The sequence below is a fragment of the Echiichthys vipera genome (genome assembly GCF_963691815.1).
Source record: "Echiichthys vipera genome assembly, chromosome: 2".
NCBI classification, from domain to species: domain Eukaryota; kingdom Metazoa; phylum Chordata; class Actinopteri; order Perciformes; family Trachinidae; genus Echiichthys; species Echiichthys vipera.
This window is the reverse complement of record NC_139827.1, coordinates 17007355-17029558: the sequence shown is the minus strand read 5'-3', so window position 1 is coordinate 17029558 and position 22204 is coordinate 17007355. Positions and strand designations below refer to the sequence as shown.

Sequence of the window (22204 nt, the reverse complement as noted above, 5' to 3'; positions counted from 1 at the left end):
AGAAACAGCTATTGTCAACCTGGTCACACACGCATACACACACATACACGCACACTCAAAATCACATTGGTACAAACTAAACTCACAAATGCACAGAGACAAACCCTAGAGGAGTCTACTCTTGAATGGACACTTTGATGAAAGTGTGTGTGCTGCTGAGTGCTCCTATTTTTATTTGTGTGCATCATTGAAGGGACTTTTCATATGAGATTGTACAATATGTGAGAAAAAAGGGTCGTGAGTTAAATAAATTTGTACTTAAAAAATTAGATAATTTAAGATTAAGTTTAAGAAGTCTCTGTGATGAATCAAAACACCCAAAAGTACACATCTCTATGAGTTTGGTCCGTGCTGTTTCACACTTGATAACCCACAGACAAGAGGGGGGAAAACGTAGGTGAGGAGTGAGGCAGTAGAGGAGAGAGAGGTATACTTACATAGAGATCAGCTGCACCGTAAAAGCCATCCTGATAGGCCATCACACTGAGAGAGAAAGACGAGAAAGGAAGGAAGGAAGGAAAAGGAGAGAGGAGTGGTGGTGGAAAGTCGAAACAAACAAACAAAAAAAGATGGTGTGATGCGCCACCATGTGGGCATTGCAGAAAACAACAGACAAGAGTGAGAGAGGTGAGAGAAGGGTGCCAAACAGATTGTGAAAGAGAGAAAAGAAAGAAAGGTGAGATCGTTACACACCGTGCAACATGCAAGACAAAATACCACCTCTTTGGATGCAAATGCACCAACTGTAGAGTGATACTACCGTTACTTCAAACGTCTATTAAAAGAAAATACTACTCAATTTGATCAAGAAAAGTATCATATTATCATCACATTTGAGGTACAAGGAAATGGTATTTCAGCTCAGCAAAATATCAATGTCAATATCTCAAAACAAATATATTCAAACACACAACATGCACAATTATGAAGTTTTTTTTTTTACATTTTTAAGTGAACACATGCATTTAAGAAGACAGTCATAATATTATGTCTAATTTTAACTATCAATAGCACTTTGTGTGTGTGTGTGTGTGTGTGTGTGTGTGTGTGTGTGTGTGGTGTCTGTGTGCGTGTGTTTACCCCGGGTAGGTAGGGATGGCAGGTTGTGGCACGGCTGCCCTGACTGCGCTGTAGACGGGCCGGGCACGACCCCGGAGATGAGCACCTCGAAAGGTTGCAGCGGTGGAGGCAGCTGCTGCTGCTGCTGCTGCTGCTGGGTATGGAAACCCTGGTACTGAGAGACAGAGTAAGTACAAACAGCAACATTACAATATTATTTGTGCATCTTGATTCCATCAGTCTAAGTAAGTATATTATATAGTATGAAGCAATTCCTTGTTACCATACCTGTATAGAGTTCAGGGCTGTACATGGCCCCAACCATCGGGCTCAACTTCCATCCAGCTGTAGTAGGACAAAAAAACGACAATATACATTTAAAGCAATGTTTGACTAAAGGAACCAGACGTTTTATGATTTGTGCATTTGTTCAGAGTGATCTCTACTGTTCATTTCATTGTAAAGCGAGAATGTATAAAGCTTTCTGGCACATGCCACTAACCGGACCGAAAAAATTCTACATAAAAATGTCATCGTTTTGCAAAGTTCTATTGTCCAACTTTTAAAAAAATTAGTAAATGAGGGTTTTGTTTAGTTCTGTGGGTATAACGCACTACATTGAAAACTAGTGTCAGTATCGGCTGATATTGCCTTGTTGAGTGCCATCAGCCTATTGGCACATTCAGCGATGGCAGTGCCCGATGTTTATCTGTTGCACCAATCAATTTCCAATCATATGCCGCTTACTGCCCCTGCGGATTCGGATAAGAAGCCACTGGACAGGACTCTGGCTTGGAGTGCTGTAGGAACATGTGGTTTGTTTTCAAATAAAAGTGAAATAAAATGTTTTATACGGTGTTAGACAAAAATCAAGATTGTTGTATTCTGTATGAAAACACAAGATGTGAAAGATGGCGGCAAACATATTTCTAATCTGTTTAACAAAAATAATGTTATTGTTGGGAAAAAATCTTCTCATTGAGTAGGTATTGAAGATTATAGAAAGGCTTCTGAGGCTGTTGTTTTTAATATGAAAGGTTATGTTAAAACATTATAACATAATTTTATTATAAATAATACTTTATAATAAATATTCCTATGTTTCCTGGAACCAAAGGGGGAATAAATGACTACAAAACAAAATAACAAACATCATCGGTACCTGCAATCGTCCAAATTGTTATTTCGGCCCAGAATATCACACCGTTATTGCGTGTATTGTCTCTGTGCAGTTTGTGTTTAGTGGTAGTCTATAACATGCAGCATAGTTTTGAAATGGCAAAGGAGAAATGTTGCTTTTAAAACATTTCGTAAAAGGCTTCACACTTGCTACCACAACCATATAAATAACAAAACTGATATATTTTATTAATTTTACTCATTAGCAATACAGCAGCCACACTGACAAGGCTGTCTGAAGATAGTTGTTGTTAATCGGCCTAGTGAGTGCAGGCATCGGCTGCTGCCAATTATATCAAAATTGCATTACTCGGCCCGATTAATCGGGTCTATCACTAATGGTAATATTAATTTTAGCCATATTATCCAGACCAAACAGCATTTATCAAAACAACAATGAAGAATTGGTTGTTGTTACGGTCATACCATATGGCAAAGTCGCGAGGCCCTCTCCGTTAGAGTAAGGGGTGGTCATCTTCTTGTTCGTCATCACTCTGGCTGTGGCATTATTCACCTGGACAGCAGAAAAAGTAGTCAGGTGCGGAGTCGACCCAGTTTAACGGACAAACTGAGGAATTATCAAAATTATGCAGAATCCAATCACATCAAAGTTTGTTTTTTAGGTTCAAGTTAATGTATTCTGAGATAGTCTGCACATGATGATCAGTTTTCATATTGAACTTTAAGTGTGAGGTGTCATTACACTTGAAATAGTTTTTACTTATGACAGAGGTTAATTCTGTTGATGAAGAGCGATGGTATTTGATGCATGCGCTTCTTTTGAGGGAGAAAGACATTGAAAAACAAGGATCCTGGTGAGTAAGTCAGGCAGTTTTGCACACAAACAATGCAACCATTGGCACACAGAACAAAGAAAACAACGAAACATTTCAGAACAAAAGCATTCAAAAAGAAATCAAGACCATTGTATTGCTACCTTTAAAAAAAGGAGGGAAAAAGAAGGTGAATTAAGCGGCAGATTCATCAGTTGAACACAATGCAAAAAACATCAATTGTAGAGTTCATACACAAATTATACGCAGCCAATCAAGAGCGCATCACATCACCAGAGGTGAGCAAAACTAGCCAATCAGCAAGCATCAGATGCAGCAAGAGACCAATCAAAAAAGGTTGGCAGCCCTCCCAATCCAATACACATCATACAGAAAGAGGAGGGAGGGGAGGGAGAGAGAACGATAGAGAAAAGAGAGAAATATAGAGGGATGCAGGAGGAGGAGCCAGTCCACATGAAAAGACACAGAAAAACACATACATGATGTGGAGAAGAGAGAGAGTGAACAATCCATCCAAATGTGCAATTCTTCTAATGAACAAACAGAAACAACAAGATGCGATACACACATACAAAATACATCTAACTGTTTGCCTACATTGGATCTAACTGTACAGGAGCGACAATGGAGAAATGATGAATGGAGCACGGAGAGAGAGAAGTCTAGATAAAGACAGAGAGGATGGGGGATGCAAATATCATTCCTCAAAAAAAAATCAAATCAAACCATGGTTGTGAAACACTGCTCGGCATTCCAGATCAGTGTCGCACACCAGCGAGACCTCGAAGCACACAACCACCAGCACACACCATCCAGAACCAAACTGATCAAAAAGTAAAACAAGGACACCTCTTTACAGAAATCAGAACAAAGAAAGGCTGCCGGTACCTAATCAATCGCACAAATTTTACATTTGCTTTGTTGGGGTCTAAAGTTTATTCATGGCAGCCTTTTTTTTCTTTCTTAAATAAGGCTAAATGCTAAATGTGTAGAAGAAGATTTACTTTTAAGTAGAATAAGCTTGCATCCTCTTGGGGGCGCACACTATACATCCACATGTACATCTTTAATTTGAATGTTTAGTCTAAAACAGCCATACCTCAAGAACTGTCTGCTGTCTACAAAGTGGCACAGAAAGTGATCATCAAGTACTACAGTAGACCATGATATACAGTCAACTAATATCCTCTCTCCAGTTAAGCTAACATAGCACTCATGCTTCAGCATGCTGTCCCACTAAGGTGCAAAAAATGCAGCTATTGGCTGACACATGACACAGAGAGATGGCATAGTTCTATATGGCGTCATATAGATGACGAGAAAGAGAGTAAACCATGCAGGATACAGCTCTGGAATGCTGAATGCAGTTAGAGAGGTGATTGGAATGAATGCATAAGAAGTGGTCGTCATAATTGTTGCACTTGCAGATAGATGCAGTACATTCAGTTATACAAGTGGCCTTTATAATGCCATGCGATCAATGACTAATCTCATAATCGTTTCATTCACCAACTCCCCAATCAATCACAGGATTAGCCGGTTCTGGAAATCAATCAATCAATCAATCAATCAATCAATCAAGCTCCCTTCAGTAAAGGGGTCCTTCATTTGGGTGTTGGGTGCATTTTATCTAAAATTTTGACGGATGGGGTGGAGGGAGGGGTCATTCAAAGATGATGCCATGTGTACACAACTTACCGTTGCCAGGGAAACGGCGTGAGGACACGCGAGCAGTTACCGTGGAGACTGACAACAACAACAACATACAAAAATCATCAGGGAAATAGAGAAAATATATGTAAGAAAGAAATGATGAACCAAATGATAAATAAATAAAAAACATAAACAAGAGGAGGTAATGAAAAGCAACCCCCACCGTGTGGTAGAGAGGAAGTGATGTCACCTACAAGCATCAGCCATTTCACAACAATCTGGCTTCTGTTGGTTAAAACTCACTACAAACACTGATCATAAAAGTTGATAACGTAGCAAACAAATGGAAACAGAAAATTTAAATCTGCCTTTCGGGGGGGGGGGGGGGGGGGTCTACCCATTATTATTGCTTATTCAAATAACTGACAAATTAATCCCTCTAAATCAAACTTAATCTCTTTCTTCAGTGCTACCTGACTACATCATAGGACAGAGGGATTGACAGAGATATGGGGGAGGGATGGACAGCAGGAATGCAGGTGCATATGGGGACACACAAACTGGGAGAGACAGACAGACAGACAGACAGACTGGCCTGGTGAAGAAGAGTGGAGAGAGATGAAGTAGAACAGATAAAAAAATCAAAATAAAACAAAAGAAAGGAGAGGGAACGATAGCTATCTATTGCATTCTCTTCACATGTTCATTCTCTCTCCGCCCTCCATATTTCTATTCCTGCACACCCACTCACACACAGACAGAGAAGAGTGCAAGACATTTGAGATCATGCAGAGGAGCTTTAGTACCAAGTACAAATAAATAGAAAGCGTGATTTTAAAATCAAGAGCCAGAGCAAATGGCAAAAGCATGGCGTATCTGATCTCCCAAGGCCATTTGCAACTGAAATCCGAGCTCATGCTGACAAATATAACAAAAAAAAAAGATGTCACAACAAAATGCACTTCCATGGTGTTCTTTTTCAGGAATGGTGGATGGAAGTGTGTGTGTGTAAACAAAACATTTTTTACCATCCATCTTGCAAGTCTTAAATTAAACAGTCAGCTTTTTTTTGAAGCATTGGGAATGACACCACACTTCTCGTGGCAGTCTCATTCCCCAAAAAACTGCCCCCTAAAAAAATGCTTCCCATCATGCACCTGTCCGTTAACACATCAAACTGCCACCCAGAGACACCCGTGTAATATTAACTGATAGAGTGAAACACGCCGTGATGATATCTGACCGTATGATCCTTTCATGCAACATACAGGAGCCTCTCATAGACACCAGCAAGCACTTTTTCAGATGAAAAATAACTGAGAGGCTATAAACTGCCATTTCAGTAATTAACACAACCATAAACCAAAACCCCATCGTGATCATGGAAGAAGTGATGATGGTAATGGAAAAGGTGCAGGAAAACCAAACGAAAGAAAAGAAAAGATCCTACATGCTGTGACAGAAGCGGATATCGTCGTAGTCGCACTGTCGTCTCATCGGCCATGCCAGCTGTGGAACCACTTCACCCAGCATGCTTTGCAAACCACACAGCTTTCAGATCAAGGTGCAATGGACAGCCCACAACATCAACAACAAAAAACAACAAGAGCAGCATAAACATCAACAGGAAGTGCCGTCAAAAGAGACGTCTGTGTGCTTGGCACCACTGCACCATGCTATAGTGAAGCCAGAGGGGTTAGAGTCGAACACATACAGCCACCCGGAAACCTCTGGGGCAAAAACGACCAGAACAAACTCATTCTCATTGTCGGACATGGAGGGGAAACAGAGGAGAAAATGGTCACCGTTTAAAAAAAGGGGGCGAGGATGGTGAGTTACCTCGATTTTACGTCCTTCCACCAGGGTACCATGAAGCTTCTCTCTGGCCCTCTCTGCATCCGCACTCGTCTCAAATGTAACAAAGCCGAAACCCTGAAAACAGAGATGAGGAAAATGGAAAAGGAGAAAAGAAGGGGGAGTGCGAGAGAAGGTTGAAAATAGATGTTAAGCTTTTACTAAGCTCATTTTTGTTAACAGATTTGGAAAATTACACGTTGTTCCAACCCCCTACCTTGGACCCCCTCTCGTTGAAAATGATCTCGACGTCGAGGATTTTGCCATATTGCTGAAAAATGAAAAGAAGAGGCTGAACAAGCATGTAAGTATTGTACTGCTTCTTGCCACGGGGTGTCAGCACTGTTCAACCATGATGAGCTGGCACAGAGCCAGCTCTGGCAGTATTTTCTTCCACCATATCTCTCTCGCCTCTGCTCTTTTCCTCTGCACCACATTTTAGAGACATTCCTCTTACAAAAAAGCTGAGCAAAAGGCAAGGTCTGGTTTTAAATAATCTTTCTACAAGATGACATTTCAGGGAAAGGGTTAGATTTTTTAGTCAAATTGTGATTCCTTTTAGCCGAAACAGACACTGCAGAGCTTCATTATTTTTATTTAAAATCCCACTTGAGGACAGGAAATAAACAATGAACAGAAATCTGAGGACACAGTGCCTAAGTCACTGGGTTGATCCTCAGTCATTCTTTTTACTAACTGCATGCTTTTAATACATATCTGCTTTTCTGGGTTATAGTTATGTGATGTTGCACAGTGGGGGGGGGGGGGTACGTACCCCAAACATCTGCCGTAGGTCAGGGTCTCGGAAGCGGAAGGGGATGTTGGACACATGGAGGCGTTTGGGTGTCCCCTTGGCGTCTGAATCATCACCAATGCTCCCTCCACCACCTACTCCTCCTGAGCCAACAACCGACTGACCGTCAATCTGGGAGGACCCATCTGCCTGCTGGGACAGATGGACAGGGAAGAAAGGAAGAGGCAGAGTCGTGTTAACACACGGTAGCTGTAGGCCTGCAACAACAAGTATTTCCTCTCTATTAATCTGCAATTTACTAGATTCATCAATTCATCTTTTTGTCTAGAAAATTTCTGAAAATTATGACAAATTCCCGCAATATATCCGAGAACCCAAAGATACGTCTTCAAATCGCTTGTTTTGTCCGACCAACTGTCCAAAGATGTTAAACAAACAGAAGAAGAGAAAAAATCACATTAAATTTTCTGCTTGATAAGTGAGTAAACCTAATAAATTCAACTTTTTTTATACAGGCGGTGTTTCTTTTATTCAGCCTACACTTAATTATATAAAAATGGGGTGAACAAATCAATAGAAAACAACTGTCAGTATATCAAAATAACAAACCCAAGCTCCCAACGTGACCACAGAGATGAATCAACAACTCTATAAAACAGTTTCAATAAAAACTGAATATTAGAGCCTTTGTGAAGGTGGAGGACTGTTGACTTTGACTGTTTTATTTTATCTATCTAATAAACTGTGTCTAAATACAGCAATCAACCACCAGTAGTGTGGACAGTGTGAAGTATAATAAGACAGAGCTGAGAGTAGTTGTAAATATTATATATTTATAATTATAATTGTAATAATAATTATTATTATTGCAGTAGAAATGTACTACAGCAGGAACTACTACTTTTGAGTTTTGGGCAGATTTAAAGCCCCTAACACTCATTCACATTCACCTGTGCAATATCTACTGCTTGTGTCCTGTAAATATGCCTTGGACGTATTTATTTTTTTAGATATATACATATTTATTTATGGCTTCTTATATGTTATTACTAAATTTAATATTGTAAGAGGTCATTTTTTTACATTTACTGTATCAGTATTCTGTTACTGCATTCATTGCCTCTTTTATTTTTTTATTATATTTTATATGTCTCTTACGTTTACTACTTTCCATTTTTCTTTAAATGGAGCCTCCCAGCAGAAGTATTTCACAAGTTTTAATTGTATAACCGGAGTGACAATTCAAACTGAAAATAAATATTGGGTTCAAATGCATGTCGCGTATTTGTGAAGTGGGGGGGATTTCAGATGCTCTTTAAAAACAAATGTATGGTCACAGCTTCACGTTACCTTACACGTAAATTAGGACACACCTTAATCAGTCCTACACGGAGGTTTGCAGATTTTTTTATTTGGGGAAAGGAATCGTATCTGTGATCTCATTCTGTGAATCACAATTTCTATCTTGAGAGGAAAAGTCGGATTGGTCCATCTCCAGTGATTTACTATTATTGTTTCATCTACAACACACATTCCTCTACACTCTCGCTCTCTGCGCCCTCTGAAGGCAAAGACCTGATGTGGGCTGCACACAGAGGAAGAGACTACCACTCACTTGGACATTGAGGCTGTTGGCAACGTTGGCGACGCTGTTTGCTGCTCCGCCGGCTTCCACGGGGCCCTGGACGGCCCCCGCTGCGTACAGGCTACCCCCGTAATCCAGAGCCAGGCCGTTCTGGGGAGGTGGCGGCGGAGGTGGAGGGAATGCAGAGAAAGGTGGAGGTACGAGTCCCTCCTGACCGCCAGCACTATCCTGAGAGCCCTGTTAGAAAAAAAAGAAAGAAGAGTAAGGAAGGACTCAAAGCTAAAGTAGCTGGCTGGCTAACTTCCACAGTATATTTTACTGAGAGCATCAGCCAACCACACAGAGATCACTTGCCCAAGAGCTTCAATCTAAAAGTCATGCAGGCGTGGAGATTATATTTTAATTTCCCTGTGTATGTGTGCGTGTGCAAACGTGCACATGTATCCACACACCCCACCCATTAAATATTCACTGCAGCCACATCTATTATTGAGGGTCAGATGCCTCCATACTCAAGAGTTGTACAACAATGACTGTCTAACGCCTGCACACACACTCACAAACACCTCTGCACACAAACCACCTTTGACACGCAAACACCCACACACCTAAACGCTCACACAAGGACCTACTGTTAGAAAGGAAGCATGCCTTAGTATTTTATGAACATTATTACCCCAAGAAAAACTGTTCAGATATTCGAGTGCGTAGGAGAACCACACACACACACACACACACACACACACACACACACACACACACACACACACACACACACACACACACACACACACACACACACACACACACACACACACACACACACACACACACACACACACACACACACACACACACACACACACACACACACACACACACACACACACACACACACACACACACACACACACACACACACACACACACACACACACACACACACACACACACACACCACACACACACAGCTGTTGGCCATGGGGCATGGATTCCCTAAATGGTAATAGTTAGAGAGAGCAGGGATACAGCAGGGACGGGAGAGAACGGGGGGATGGGATGATAAATGGTGATGAGTGATGGAAGAAGCCTGGCCCTACCTCTGATCCATAGCTGCAGAAGATAAAACCGACCATCACTGTCTCTCGGATCTTTTTATAACTCGCTAACTGCACTGGATGGCCAAATTCACTTGTGTAACTTGCTGAGAAAATACTTTGGTCTGGTTTATTGACATTATAATATACTTATAGCAAAACTAAGTCTATAGTCATGCTGCTGCTCTGGTGCTTTGAGCTAAATGCTAACAACATGCTGACCATCTAACTTGTTAGCGTCCTAACATTTAATGGGCTCAACCCTATGTTACTAGGGTATGTTATGCATCTCTTGATATAAACTAACATTGTGAATGTGCACATTCAAATGTGCAAAAAACCCAAAGTGAGATGGATATTTTAAATACAGTTTAAATGTTGAAAATCTGTACAACCACTGTGGAAATAATAATGTCTAGAGTCAAGAAAACTGTCAGTCCGCAAATTTGTGTTGAAATTATGTTTTGGTTTCAAGGAAAATAAAATCAGTAAGCTATAAGTTGTAGGTGGGTGATTAACATGTTGATCCATGGAAACATGGAGGAGAACATAAAATCGTGTAAAAGGTCTTCTTACTGTGTCATATTGAGAAGATAATGAACATAGGAATCTGGGAACGTCGATACGCTCCGTTAGCAAACTAAGCTAATTATCAAACCCAAAGTATGATGGGAATGTACCCCAGAAACGTATGGACAAATAAAAAAATTGACCTGATGAGTGGAAAGTGATATGCTCACAAAAGTATTCCTTGTATGTGTGTACCAAATTTCATGGCATGCCACTCGCAGGGCTAATAATAATAGTAAAAGAAAAACAACAAATCCGACCAGGATATAATGCTTAAGTCCTGGACTTATTTCCATTGTTGACCCTATTTAAACAGTTCAATAACCTTTATCTTTAAGAAGACAGGGAGTCACTGTCTTCCATTAAGATAAATTTGAAAAAATAACTAAAGAACCCCTCTGCCAAGGCCATAGGTGCAAACGTGGTGATAACTGTTGCCAGTATTTGCATGACAAGAGTGGACACCCAAATACCAAAGTCCCATCATGAAAGACAACAGTTCTGAAATAAGTCTAAGATGCAAAAAAAAGGGAGATTATATTCACTGGTAGTGTAAAAAAAACATATGGCTAAACAATGGCTGCTATATCTGACAGCCTCTTCACCTTCTTTTTCCGTTAATCTCCTTGTTCTTGTCTGCCTCCTATTTCTAATCACCGTTATCATTATTAACAAAAGTAATAGCACAAAAAACAGGTAGTCATAATGATAAAAATGCATTAGTAAAGGAAATATTCTATGATTTTTTCTTCCACCACCAAAATGGGCATCACCACAACAAGACTGCGTACTAGACATCTGCTTGGCTACACTGACTTTGTGTGTGTGTGTGTGTGTGTGTGTGTGTGTGTGTGTGTGTGTGTGTGTGTGTGTGTGTGTGTGTGTGTGTGTGTGTGTGTCTGTGTGTGTGTGTAAGGCTGCGGCGATGCCCATCTGAGTTGCACAATAGATCTCTGTCCCTTTGGGAGTGTTAAAAGTGTGTGGGAGGGTGCATGTTTGTGTGTATGTATACGTGTGTGTGTGTGTGTGTGTGTGTGTGTGTGTGTGTGTGTGTGTGTGTGTGTGTGTGTGTGTGTGTGTGTGTGTGTGTGTGTGTGCGTGCGCATGCCATCTGTCTCCCAGCTTTTGACCTTTCTTGGTGTCACACCTGTGACATGGTAGCCGGGCCCCTCGACTCAGTGACAAACCGGGGGATGCACGCGGTCGACTCGGGTCACATCGATATTGTGACACGAGAGCAGCTACAGCAGAACTGCAGCGAGTCAACGGTGAAAGGGAAACTTTGTCTTGTAAATAACACAGGTACACAAAAGTAAATACAACTAGACGTTCTGTATGATATTAATTATGTACAAGATTCAAAATTTTAAAAATGTGACAGCAATAAGCAGAGAGGTAAGACGTGTTTTAACATCTCAGTAAGACTGAAGTAATCCATAGGACTGAAGGCAAAGGAAATTCTTGTAATACATGTATCTACTCATTTCTTTAAAACGATTCGATTTATGCGCCAATCAAAGCTTACTTCATGAAGTCAGTGCCTTGCTCAGGGGCAACTTGGTAGTGCCCAGGAGGTGAACTGGCCCCTCTCCAGCTACCAGTTTTCACCCTATACATGGTCTGTTCAGGGACTTGAACTAGTGACCCTCCAGTTCACAAGTCCCCAAAATGACTTTTATCTCACCTATTTGAATATCAAAGTATATATAAAGGTTTTACTAATCAAACCTTAGCAATTAATAAATAAAAGTGTTACATGAAACTGATAATAGGCATTTAATTGTGATATTAAAAAGTAATACAGATAAGACTTTAGGATCTATTACTTTTAAATGAATGTCTCTTAGCAGCTCTACCACAGTGAGACACTGCAAATCAGTAGCTCATGTTAATCAACAACATCTTTCAGCTCTGTTCTCAATTTGTATAATCAATTGAAAGAAAATGTTTTTTGCCATCAGAAACTACTTTACCAGGGTTATTCGTCTCTTTTTTACAACGTAAGAGCAAAGTGTAGCAGATGCTTTGAAGTCAACCTTTTACTGCAGCACTGGTCTAATTCCCACAGGGTAATCATAACTAGCAATCCTGTTATTATCTCACTCCCTCCTCAGCCTGATAACATACAATAAAATGTGTTCACCAATAACCTGCACACATCCTATTTTCATACCTAACTCTACCAGGTGAAGAGTCTCCACCTCAGCCAGAATAGAAACCACGTTCTCCATCTTCAGTGCCTCGCACTAGAGCCATACAGCCGCCAGATTACTGACCACTGAGTCCAAGTTTAACTACATTCACATTTTGAAATAGCAGCTGTGTCCTCTCCTCTAAACCCTGCAGCTGTATGAACATCTTTCAATCTTGTCCACGTGCATCCAAATTAAGATTTTGATAAGTGGTAACATCCCTCACATCCTTGCCTACCTGTCCTACCCCATGCAGCAGCAGCACGACCGTCTTATACCTTGCTTGTCATAAAATGTTAGCTCATTATTTGCTGTTGGTCAGTATACCCTATACCTTGTTTTGATTATATAATATCAATATGCAAGGTAATACACAGCTCGGCAGATTCTCAGTCCCTTCTGCTGCAGCCAGATATCACTCCTATTTTAAATGCACTTCGCTTTCCGAGGTAAAACAAATAATTAATTTTAAAATACTTCTTATTGTTTTTAAATAAATTAATGGTTTAGCTCCTTCACACATTATTGACATGCTCATTAAATACACACTAGACAGAACCCTAAAATCAGTACATAAAGGTCTCTCTTTTTTTACAAAAGCTTTTAGGTAGGTTTAAAATTTGGATTAATGGGTAAGAATAATTTATGAGCTTTCGTTTTAAATATTGAAGCACATTAAGTCTACACCTGTCATGAAATGTGCAAATATAAATAAACTTAACTTCCCTTGTTTTCTGCATAAATAACTTTTATTTAATGGCATTGTATTGGATAGATATTGATTTCAAGGTGTTTTCATCCTTTCAAATGTGTTTTATGTATAATTCTATGCTCTAATTAATGAACAATAGCATAAAAATAGACCAGTTAATTGTTAATTGGTGAGGACTTTTCTCTCTGTAACACTGTTACATCACTGATGGTAATAATGTGAACATGAGCTGAAATCCTCTGATGACACATCGTGAATTCATTATATTTGAGAGCGAGAGGGAAAATGAGAGCAGAGATGAGCAACAGTAGTCAGTTGAGATCCGGCTTTTAACTGCAGGAGACAAAATACATTACGTGCTAAATGATACACTGGTTGGCTTTGCCTTGCATCAGTCCCTCCTAGTTGAACAGGGTAAAAATGTTAGCGGGGTGGAGCAAGTCATTCTGGGTCACCAGGTAAGAGCTAACCTGGATGACAAACAGAAAATAGGGAAACAAGATCTGCCCCTGTGTTGTGTGAGAAAGGGAAAGTTGATCACCCAGGTTGGGTCAAGTGATGGTATGGGGAAAGTAGAAAGGGGAAGATAACTGAGACTATACCTCATTGATGCAAATTGTTGTACCTCAACAGCTATTAGATGAGTTGTGAAGAAATGTGCTACACACGTTTATGTCCCTCCCGGGGTGAACTGTAGCAACTTTGGTGAACACTTGAGTTTTCATCGTCAGGTCAAAATCCCTTAATGTTGAATACTTGGTTTAGGAATGAAAACCTGCTGAATTATTAGGGCTGATGCATTCTGGTCATATGGTCGATTGTGTGGTTGATATGCTCTTGTCTGACCACATTCTCATTGGTCGAACAATCAATGTAACTTCCATAAGGACATGTGTCCACAAAAGCATTTTATCTCAGCTGAAAATGCCCGCCAAAGTGTGTTGGATGGGGAGACATTTTGATCCAGCGAGTCATAAGGAGTTCTGATGCAGTATACTGGCGTATACCAGCATGACTGTAGACACTAAGCCTTATTTAAAATCCAAAGCCATCATGTGTGTTACTTGCTGCAAAATGAATTGAACTTGAACGGTAAGTAAATACAGAGGAATTAAACATTTTAGGATACTCTGGGAGACTATATTCGTGGGATGCCCCTGACATAATGATTGGTACAGAGATTATTGTTGTCTCCAAAACAGAGGGAAAGCAAAACACGCTACCTTTTGTCAAAATTTGTTGGGAAAAGTACCCTCCTACTCTGCATTAAAATGTCCATCACAGCTCCAGTGTTGTCGTATTGAGTCCCACCACTGATGACTCATGACACAACTCACTTATCAACTGATGATGAGTCAGTAAGGGACTTGACAAGTTGTGATGCAACGCAGACAGAATTATAGTGACTTGAATTTTTAATACTGCACACTTGAGGTTTTGATATCTTGGCTGCAACATTATATATTATTTCCACAGTCTATACCGCTGATCATATTATATCCATATTAATCATAACATCCTACTTATTGTTGTTGCTGCTCATGCACAGAAACAGACTACAGCCTAGCAGGGGAATGGACAACCCCGGCTGTTGCTGCTCCTTCTGCCAGACTAAAATAGAAGCGGGAATACGAGCCAAAAACAACCTTGTATTTGTGTTCGACGATTGGCCTTTTCAGAGGAGATCCATTTTAGCCGCATCTCAACAGTCCTCATTCTACCTGATACATTGTGTCAACAGCTCGGTATTTGCAAAAAAATAGAGCGTGCTGTTTGTTATTTCGGCTCTCTGAAGCCGTCAAGTTATGTGCCTTTTGCTGGCTGACAGTGGCCTTTGTGCTTTGAATCAGGGTAAAAGCATCTGCTGAATAAATGCACATAGATAGTAGGATAATAGGGGGAACACAAAGACAAAGACGTAGGGCATTCCTGGTCAATTTGAAGAAAAGTGCTGCCCTGTAGACAGACAAACTGTAAGCTAAGCATTTGTGCCAGCACTCAGGTTTGTGTACGTTTTGTATATGTACATATGTCGTGTGCATATCAGCATGTGTGTGTTTGTGCTTCCGCTCCCCTGGAGTTGGGGCGTTAAGGCATTAAGGGTTGTGTAAGTGTATGCGTTGGCCAGGCAAAGCCAGTGACTCAGAGCGGTAGCTGTATCTGGCTTACTTTCGGGTCAGTTAGCAGCAGCAAGTGTGTCTGAGGAGGCATGTTATAAAATTTGCTCGTCTGCAGTCTCACTACGCTACAGGAGGAGACGATGAGGAGAGGAGAGGAGAGGGCTAACTAGGGCAACACTGGGTCATTTCACATGAATAATGACATTTCAGTATCATGCTTTCTCGGGCCTCCAGACATTAGTCTAAAGCCTAATTCAACAAACTTGACGCTGGAAAATGTGATTCATTCTGTTAGCCGCAGCTCACATTTTGGCTCAATAATCGTATTAAATGTGGAAGCCGTGTTTCACTCAGATCTTGGCTTCTGGCTCTGTGCTGATGCTACCCGAGCTGCAAACAGCTGGAGAAACGTTTAAGGCATGTCTGTGGCATACCGATGAGCCAGGAGACACCCTCTTGTTAAATTATTCCATCCCATGTCAACCCCTCCTCCACCTCCATCACTCTTCCTCCTCCCCCTCTTCTTCTTCTGTGCTCCTCTTGCTGCTGTTCTCCCTTTCCTCCCACTCTCTCTGCTGTGCGCTTCACTTCTTTACGCTTCATAAAATCCAGACGGGACCCTTGCATACGTCCCGCCCCCCACGCATGTCAATCGAGCCCATTTGCTTCATAGCAACAACATATCGGGGATGCCTGGTCTCCTCCTCCAACACTCTTCTCCTTCTCCTTATAGGGTAACATGTCTGCTTGTCAAACAAACCCCTCCCAATACACCCCTATCCTTTTCCTTGTAAGGTCCCCGGATGGTTCCCCTTCTTCACACAACATTTCTAGGAGACCCCCCCACCCCACCCCCACCCACTTCAACATACATGTGTGCAGGGGCACATGCATGACTGGCCCTGTCATCCGTCCACAAGCTGTGTCAATGTTCGCTCGGCTCCACTGCAGAATTTTATGAAAGGTAAACACTCCAAAACAAAAAGAATGATGACATTATTTGCCCACATTCATCCCTCGTTAAAAGCCATCCCAAACAAACATGTGCAGGTGAGCACACAAATACGCAGACAGAAGTGTATTTACCCAACATGGATACGCCTCTTTCAATACATTAGGTATGACCATGGAACAAGTTCGTCTTGTTTAGGGCTCAAGCAGGGCTCTAATAATAAAGCACTCATTTGGTTGTTGAGCGTGGTTAAAAAATCTACACAAACGAGCCGTAGAACGGTGTTGTCACTGTCAACCGCACCATCCAAAGAGTCAGCGAGGGCAACCCCTATCCATTTCAAAAGCATGGTCCTTTTGAAATACATGCAGATGCCTCACAGCGAGTGCTTTTAGAGCCATTAGCAATGCAAATAGCTGCTAAAGAGGCATAACATTACAGCAACTTCAGGGCTGGGGAATTTCATAACCACCTCGTTTTTTAGAAGCATAGTGCAAAAGGTGTTTACCTCACATGGCTCTCTCGTCGACATTTTCCTCACTCCTCGAACCATTCAACAAGCCATACAAAATGAATGACTCATGCAAGTTGCCCTGGCAACACGGCTCATTGGGATCATTTACCGACCATCATTGTTAACCCTGCGAAAGAATCAATAACAACATTTGTGGAGGGTGGGAGGTGGAGGAGGTTGGGTGGGGGGTGTTGAAACATCATGACCCGTTTACAGTTTATGAAAGCATGGCAGTGTGTATGTGTGTGTATGTGTGTAGTTTTACAGCAGGTAGGCGTCTCTCCCTTGCCTTAGGGCACACACTTAGGTGGGGCTTGAGAAAATATTTCAATCTTTGCACCCGATCTGCTCCTCCAACTCTCTTGCAGCAAGTTCGGGCCAAAAACATTAGCATACAGCAATGATAAAAGGGCTAATAAATTACTGCTGTCAGATGGCAACTCTGAACATTTATATATACACACACACACACGAACACACACACACACACACATGCATAACTGCAAAGTCAGCTCTACAGTCTGAAATTGCGTCACAGAGCAAACCAGCTCTCTCCAGTTGACCTAATATTGCGGCTCTCCATCTCTTTCAACTCCTCTCATTTGTCCAATCGGTGCATAATTGCAGCTTCCTCATCCACTGGCTTCCCTGGCAACTGCCCAAGGGTGTCCCATCACCTTAAAAATCAATTTTCTATTCTCCCGCTCCCCATTCTCTCTCTCTTTTCCCAACCCATCCCCCTCTTCCAGGGGCTCTTAGAGGAAAACATTGAGATAACAGCTGCCAGGGCCCCAGGGAGAGCAAGAGGAGGGAGAAAAGAGGTCAAACAGTAAAGAGAGCAGGAATCCAAGGTACAGCTGAAAGAGAAGTACATGCACAGGCAAAGACAGGAAGAAACGCACGCACTAGGAGCCTGACTCAAGTTAAATGAAATGTAATGATATGAACGAGACACTTCGCGCACCAACTTTGCAGCCCACTGTGTGCTTCAGCTTCTGTGCGTTTGTGAAATGTGTGACACAGAAATTACAGTGAGGAGGTGTTAGCTGAATAGAAGAGATGCAGAAGGGAAAAGGGGAAGAGGAGAAAGAAAGAGAGAAAAGGACAGACAACTGTTCCGGGGACACCTGTCCCTTTCGCTCACAGGGCTTGAGCGATGTACAGAGACAGCTGCAGAGGCCATAAAAAAGAAAGGCTTTTTTACGTACCTCTCCTCCCCCCTATTCCTTCACTGTTTCCACTCCAAACGTCTAAAAGAGTCTACCGCAGAAGCAGTCTACTGCCACATCCAGCTGTAGAGACTAACATGCTGTACTGTGTGCATACATAATACATGGCAGAGCACAGTTTCTGCAGTTCTTCATGTTCCGATTGTGTGCGCATATAGCTCTGGGCAGGAGAGCAGATGCCACAACAACATCGTACAATAATACATCTCCACTCATGCATTTCACCGTAGCAAATCATAATCATAGCGATACAGCCTCGAAGCCTGCATCTCGCTGTCATCTACGCCTACTACGCTAGTTTCAGTGTTTATATCCCTAATAGCGACTGGGAGCAGAGTCCTAACAAGAAAATGAAACGCCCTGACTGGACCACACTAATAAAGGTGGTCAAGATAAGTCCTCATCTGTTAGTAGTTAATGAGCATTTCATGCTCAGTGACAGTGCTGCCCGCTCAGATGCCGTTCCATGTACAGTGGAGCCCAAAGAGATGCAGCAGACGTGTACACAGAGGAGGATATGAAAGGGAAAAAAAATAGATAGCAAGATAAACACTCACCGACAACACGGAAGGATAGTACAGTCCCATCATCATATTCTGTGCAACAACTCAAACTGTTGTCGCTCCTCTCCTTTCCTCTTCTCACGCTGCCTTGCTTTCCTCTCCCTCTCCAAGCCTGTGTCACCTCACCAGCTCAGTCTCTCTTGTCTGTCTCACAGATTCAAAATCTCCCTCGCTCTGCCCCCGCTCGCTCTGTCTGCCATGCCAATCCCCCCTCCTCCTCCTCCTCCTCCTCTGCTGGCCTCTGTCCCTGTCACTCTCCCTTACTTGCTTTCTTTATTTATTTTCCCCCTCTCTCTCTCCCTCTCTCTCTCTCTCTCTTGCTGTGTGTGTGTCTCCCACTCACTCTTTTCTTTCCCTCTCTGACTCGCTCTTTCCTTTCCCTCTACCCCGAGCCTTCTGCTTTGCTGCTGTGCCCTTGCTTGCTCATCTCTTCTCCAGTCCTCCTCCTTCTCTCTCACCCAGAAAGCCTGACGCCTCCCCCTCCTACTTCTCGGCCTCTGTCACACCTGCAAACTTTCCCCTCCCCTCTGCTTCTCTCTCATGTCGCAGTCCTTCCCTCCTCCCTTTCTCTCTCTCTCTCTGTCTATGTCTCTCTCTCTCTTTCTTCTTCTGTTCTCTTTTTTCGCCATGTAGGTGAATTAACTGGGGCTGCTGGCACCACTGGGAGAGGAAGACTCTCCTCTCTTTCTCTCCCTCCCCTTTCAGAGAGTCACCATGTTACATAAATGTGCTGGCAATTTACATGTTTGTCTCGTGTTTCAATCAGCACCCAGGTCACCGTTCTGTAAACTGCAGTCTGACTAGGTTGAACCTAGAAATGTTTCCAAACACTTCCCAACAGCTCAAGTCTGAACACAGTCACATTAAAGTTATAGTCCTTATGCTTTATGCTTAGTTTGGGTCTATCGAACATTTTAGCATCTTTCAGCTTGTTTTGGTTTGAATCTTTCAATCTCTTCTTTCCTTTCAACTTCATTTCCAGCAGCTAAGAGTTGGCTGTTTGCAGCGAAAAATGCTCAAAAACCCCACTGTTCACTACCTGCCCAGCACCAAACCACAAACTGACACAATTAGCGATGAGCTGGTCAACATAGTGTGTGGTGGAGATTTAGCAGGTAAAGAGCCAGATATCTTTCTCAGACACCTTTAATTACGTGGGTTTAGACCGCTGACGACAGGAAACCATGCCTCGAGCAGCTTCTCTCAGAAATGCAACACAGGAACAACATGTGAAGCAAAGTCAAACAAACCGTGCGATGAGAGGATTCATCATTTCATCATGTCACATTATTAAAATAATGAAGAAAAAAAGAGACAGTCAACTATATCCTTCAACATGGTAATACTGAACTCATACACTATTTGTCTTCAGCACAACATCCAACAGATGCATGCATCTTTTCCTGTGAATTTCTTGTGCGTGGGTAGCCAATTTAAATCTTGCATGGGAAAGGCGGACTCCACCAGTAACAACGACAACTACTATCACTACTGGAGGGCAAATTACATAATGTAATTGATGACATTTAAACACTACATGTTGGTTATAATGGGGTTTAATATGGGGTTTAGATATGCAAATTCAAGCCTTTTTCAAGCATTCCAAGGTGCATTATCATGCTTTTCCAGCACCCTACAGCTGTGGTAAATTACATATCTATATACAGTTTTCAGTATACTGATTATTACAATTCTCATCGCATTAAATCCGAGCATATGTTGCGTCATGATGTTTTGTGTTTCAAAATCTATTTGTAAGCAAACTTTGCATCATATATATAAAAATCTGTTCATCCTGTTCATCCTTAGCACTTCTGAAAAGGGCTCGTCCCTCTCTTCACACATCGGGCCCTGCTGCTCTCCAGGCTCTTTCTTTCAGGAGAGTTTGATCACATCATTCTCACACTGCTGTTGACAGTTTAGCACCTCAGTGTTGTGGGAGCATTGTTGTTCTTTCTCCTCTGCCTTTTTTTTCCACGTCCCTGAAGTAGCCCTTGACTGACTTCTTTAAATCCCAGCAAGAGATTTCTCACACAAGGTAACGTGTCAGCCTCTAGGATTATTCTTCGAACATTATCATGAGCAAGGAAACGGTTCAAAGCAGCATCTTCCTACAGTGAAATAAAAACTGGCTAATTGGCTTCCACGCTTCAATATCTGCACATCAACACGAAAAAAGAGTGCCAGAAGAAAAGAAAAAAAACTCTGAAGCAAGTAAGAGCGTACAAGTGAAGCCTTAAGACAGATAAAGCACAGATAAGCAGCCAGAGTTTGCTGGGCATTAAAGAAAGCGAGGGATGAGAGGATTATGGGCAGAGCATGACAGGATGAGTGAATGAACGGAGGATGATCTAAGGATTAGCCGCATAAAATGAGCAGTCTAAAAACACAATCGGCAGGCTAATACAAACATGAGTAAACAGATTGTAGTCTTGCATAGAGACAGTCACACAAAATATACAACAGTTAGTTCCTTTTATATCGGGGTGTCTCTGTGTTTGTTTGAGGAGAGAAAACTAGAATATCTGCATGTTTAACAGAAAAAAATACGTTGGGTTTAAAAGCTCAAAGATGATTAATAATGATTAATTATTGTTATTGTAATCACTGATTGTTGAGAATAGAGAGAAAAGTGTAGCTGATTCTGTCATTTAGCTGTCAATCAAAAAAGGATTCCGCCTCAGACAGCTCATCCAATCATCATGCAGAAGCCGAGCGTCCGGGCCAGCCCACTGTCCCACAGACCCCAAGAGACGCTGAGCGTCCAATGGGCGGGACAAAGCCCAGCATTTATCCAATGAGCGTTGATGATTTTTGATGTTCCCTAGAGTCACGGCTGGTCCTCAAATTTGCTCAAATGCTGTGGGCATGGCTTATATCCCAAAACATGTAATAACTCCTGAGCACTTTGTGGTATTGCAACCACATACGGTGGACGTGTAGATATGATGTCTGAGTAGCCATGACACATTTGGTGCCATTTGGCCAATAGGTGGCTGTAACAGGGACTGCTGCATTATTTAACCATAAAAGAAGGAATCTCTATCTGTGTCATATGACTGTCATTTTGCATAGCTCAAGAACTGCTCATCCAATCGAAGCTGCAAGCAGCAGTGCTTTCAAAGCTCTAAATAGGCACTTGCACTAGTAGCCTTTATTCATATTCTATAGCACTTTATTCAAAATCCAAGCACTTGTCAAAACTTGATATTACCACATTGAAATGCAAGTGTTTTCAAGGACTTCCAGCATCCATATCAAACATGGAGTTTGAGCATTTTTGAGATTAAATTATGTCCTTACCTGACTATGAGATGGGTAGCCATGGTAACCAAGGGTCAAAGGGTCGTTGTTCTGAAAGAGAGGAGAGCAAATTT

The 22204-nt window shown here is 41.8% G+C and overlaps 1 protein-coding gene across 6 annotated transcripts in view; it reads right to left on the bottom strand.

Moving 5' to 3' along the window:
- The window catches only part of rbfox2 (RNA binding fox-1 homolog 2), a 34930-nt gene that overhangs the window by 4186 nt on the left and 8540 nt on the right, over window positions 1-22204 (bottom strand). For 3 of the 6 annotated variants that reach the window (XR_014593525.1, XR_014593526.1, XM_083928957.1), the window contains exons 2-10: window positions 22131-22181; window positions 8909-9115; window positions 7315-7485; window positions 6757-6810; window positions 6525-6617; window positions 2665-2752; window positions 1348-1404; window positions 1081-1234; window positions 438-483 (exon numbers count right to left, since the gene is read on the bottom strand). Coding sequence is in view for 4 of the 6 variants with exons in the window: in XM_083928957.1 (XP_083785083.1) it covers window positions 438-483; window positions 1081-1234; window positions 1348-1404; window positions 2665-2752; window positions 6525-6617; window positions 6757-6810; window positions 7315-7485; window positions 8909-9115; window positions 22131-22181 (921 nt within the window). In the remaining 2 variants the exon portion in view is untranslated. Of the gene's footprint in view, window positions 1-437; window positions 484-1080; window positions 1235-1347; window positions 1405-2664; window positions 2753-6524; window positions 6618-6756; window positions 6811-7314; window positions 7486-8908; window positions 9116-17029; window positions 17117-18821; window positions 19059-22130; window positions 22182-22204 lie in introns of those variants that run through there. The other 3 variants (XM_083928958.1, XM_083928960.1, XM_083928959.1) reach the window with 3 other exon arrangements.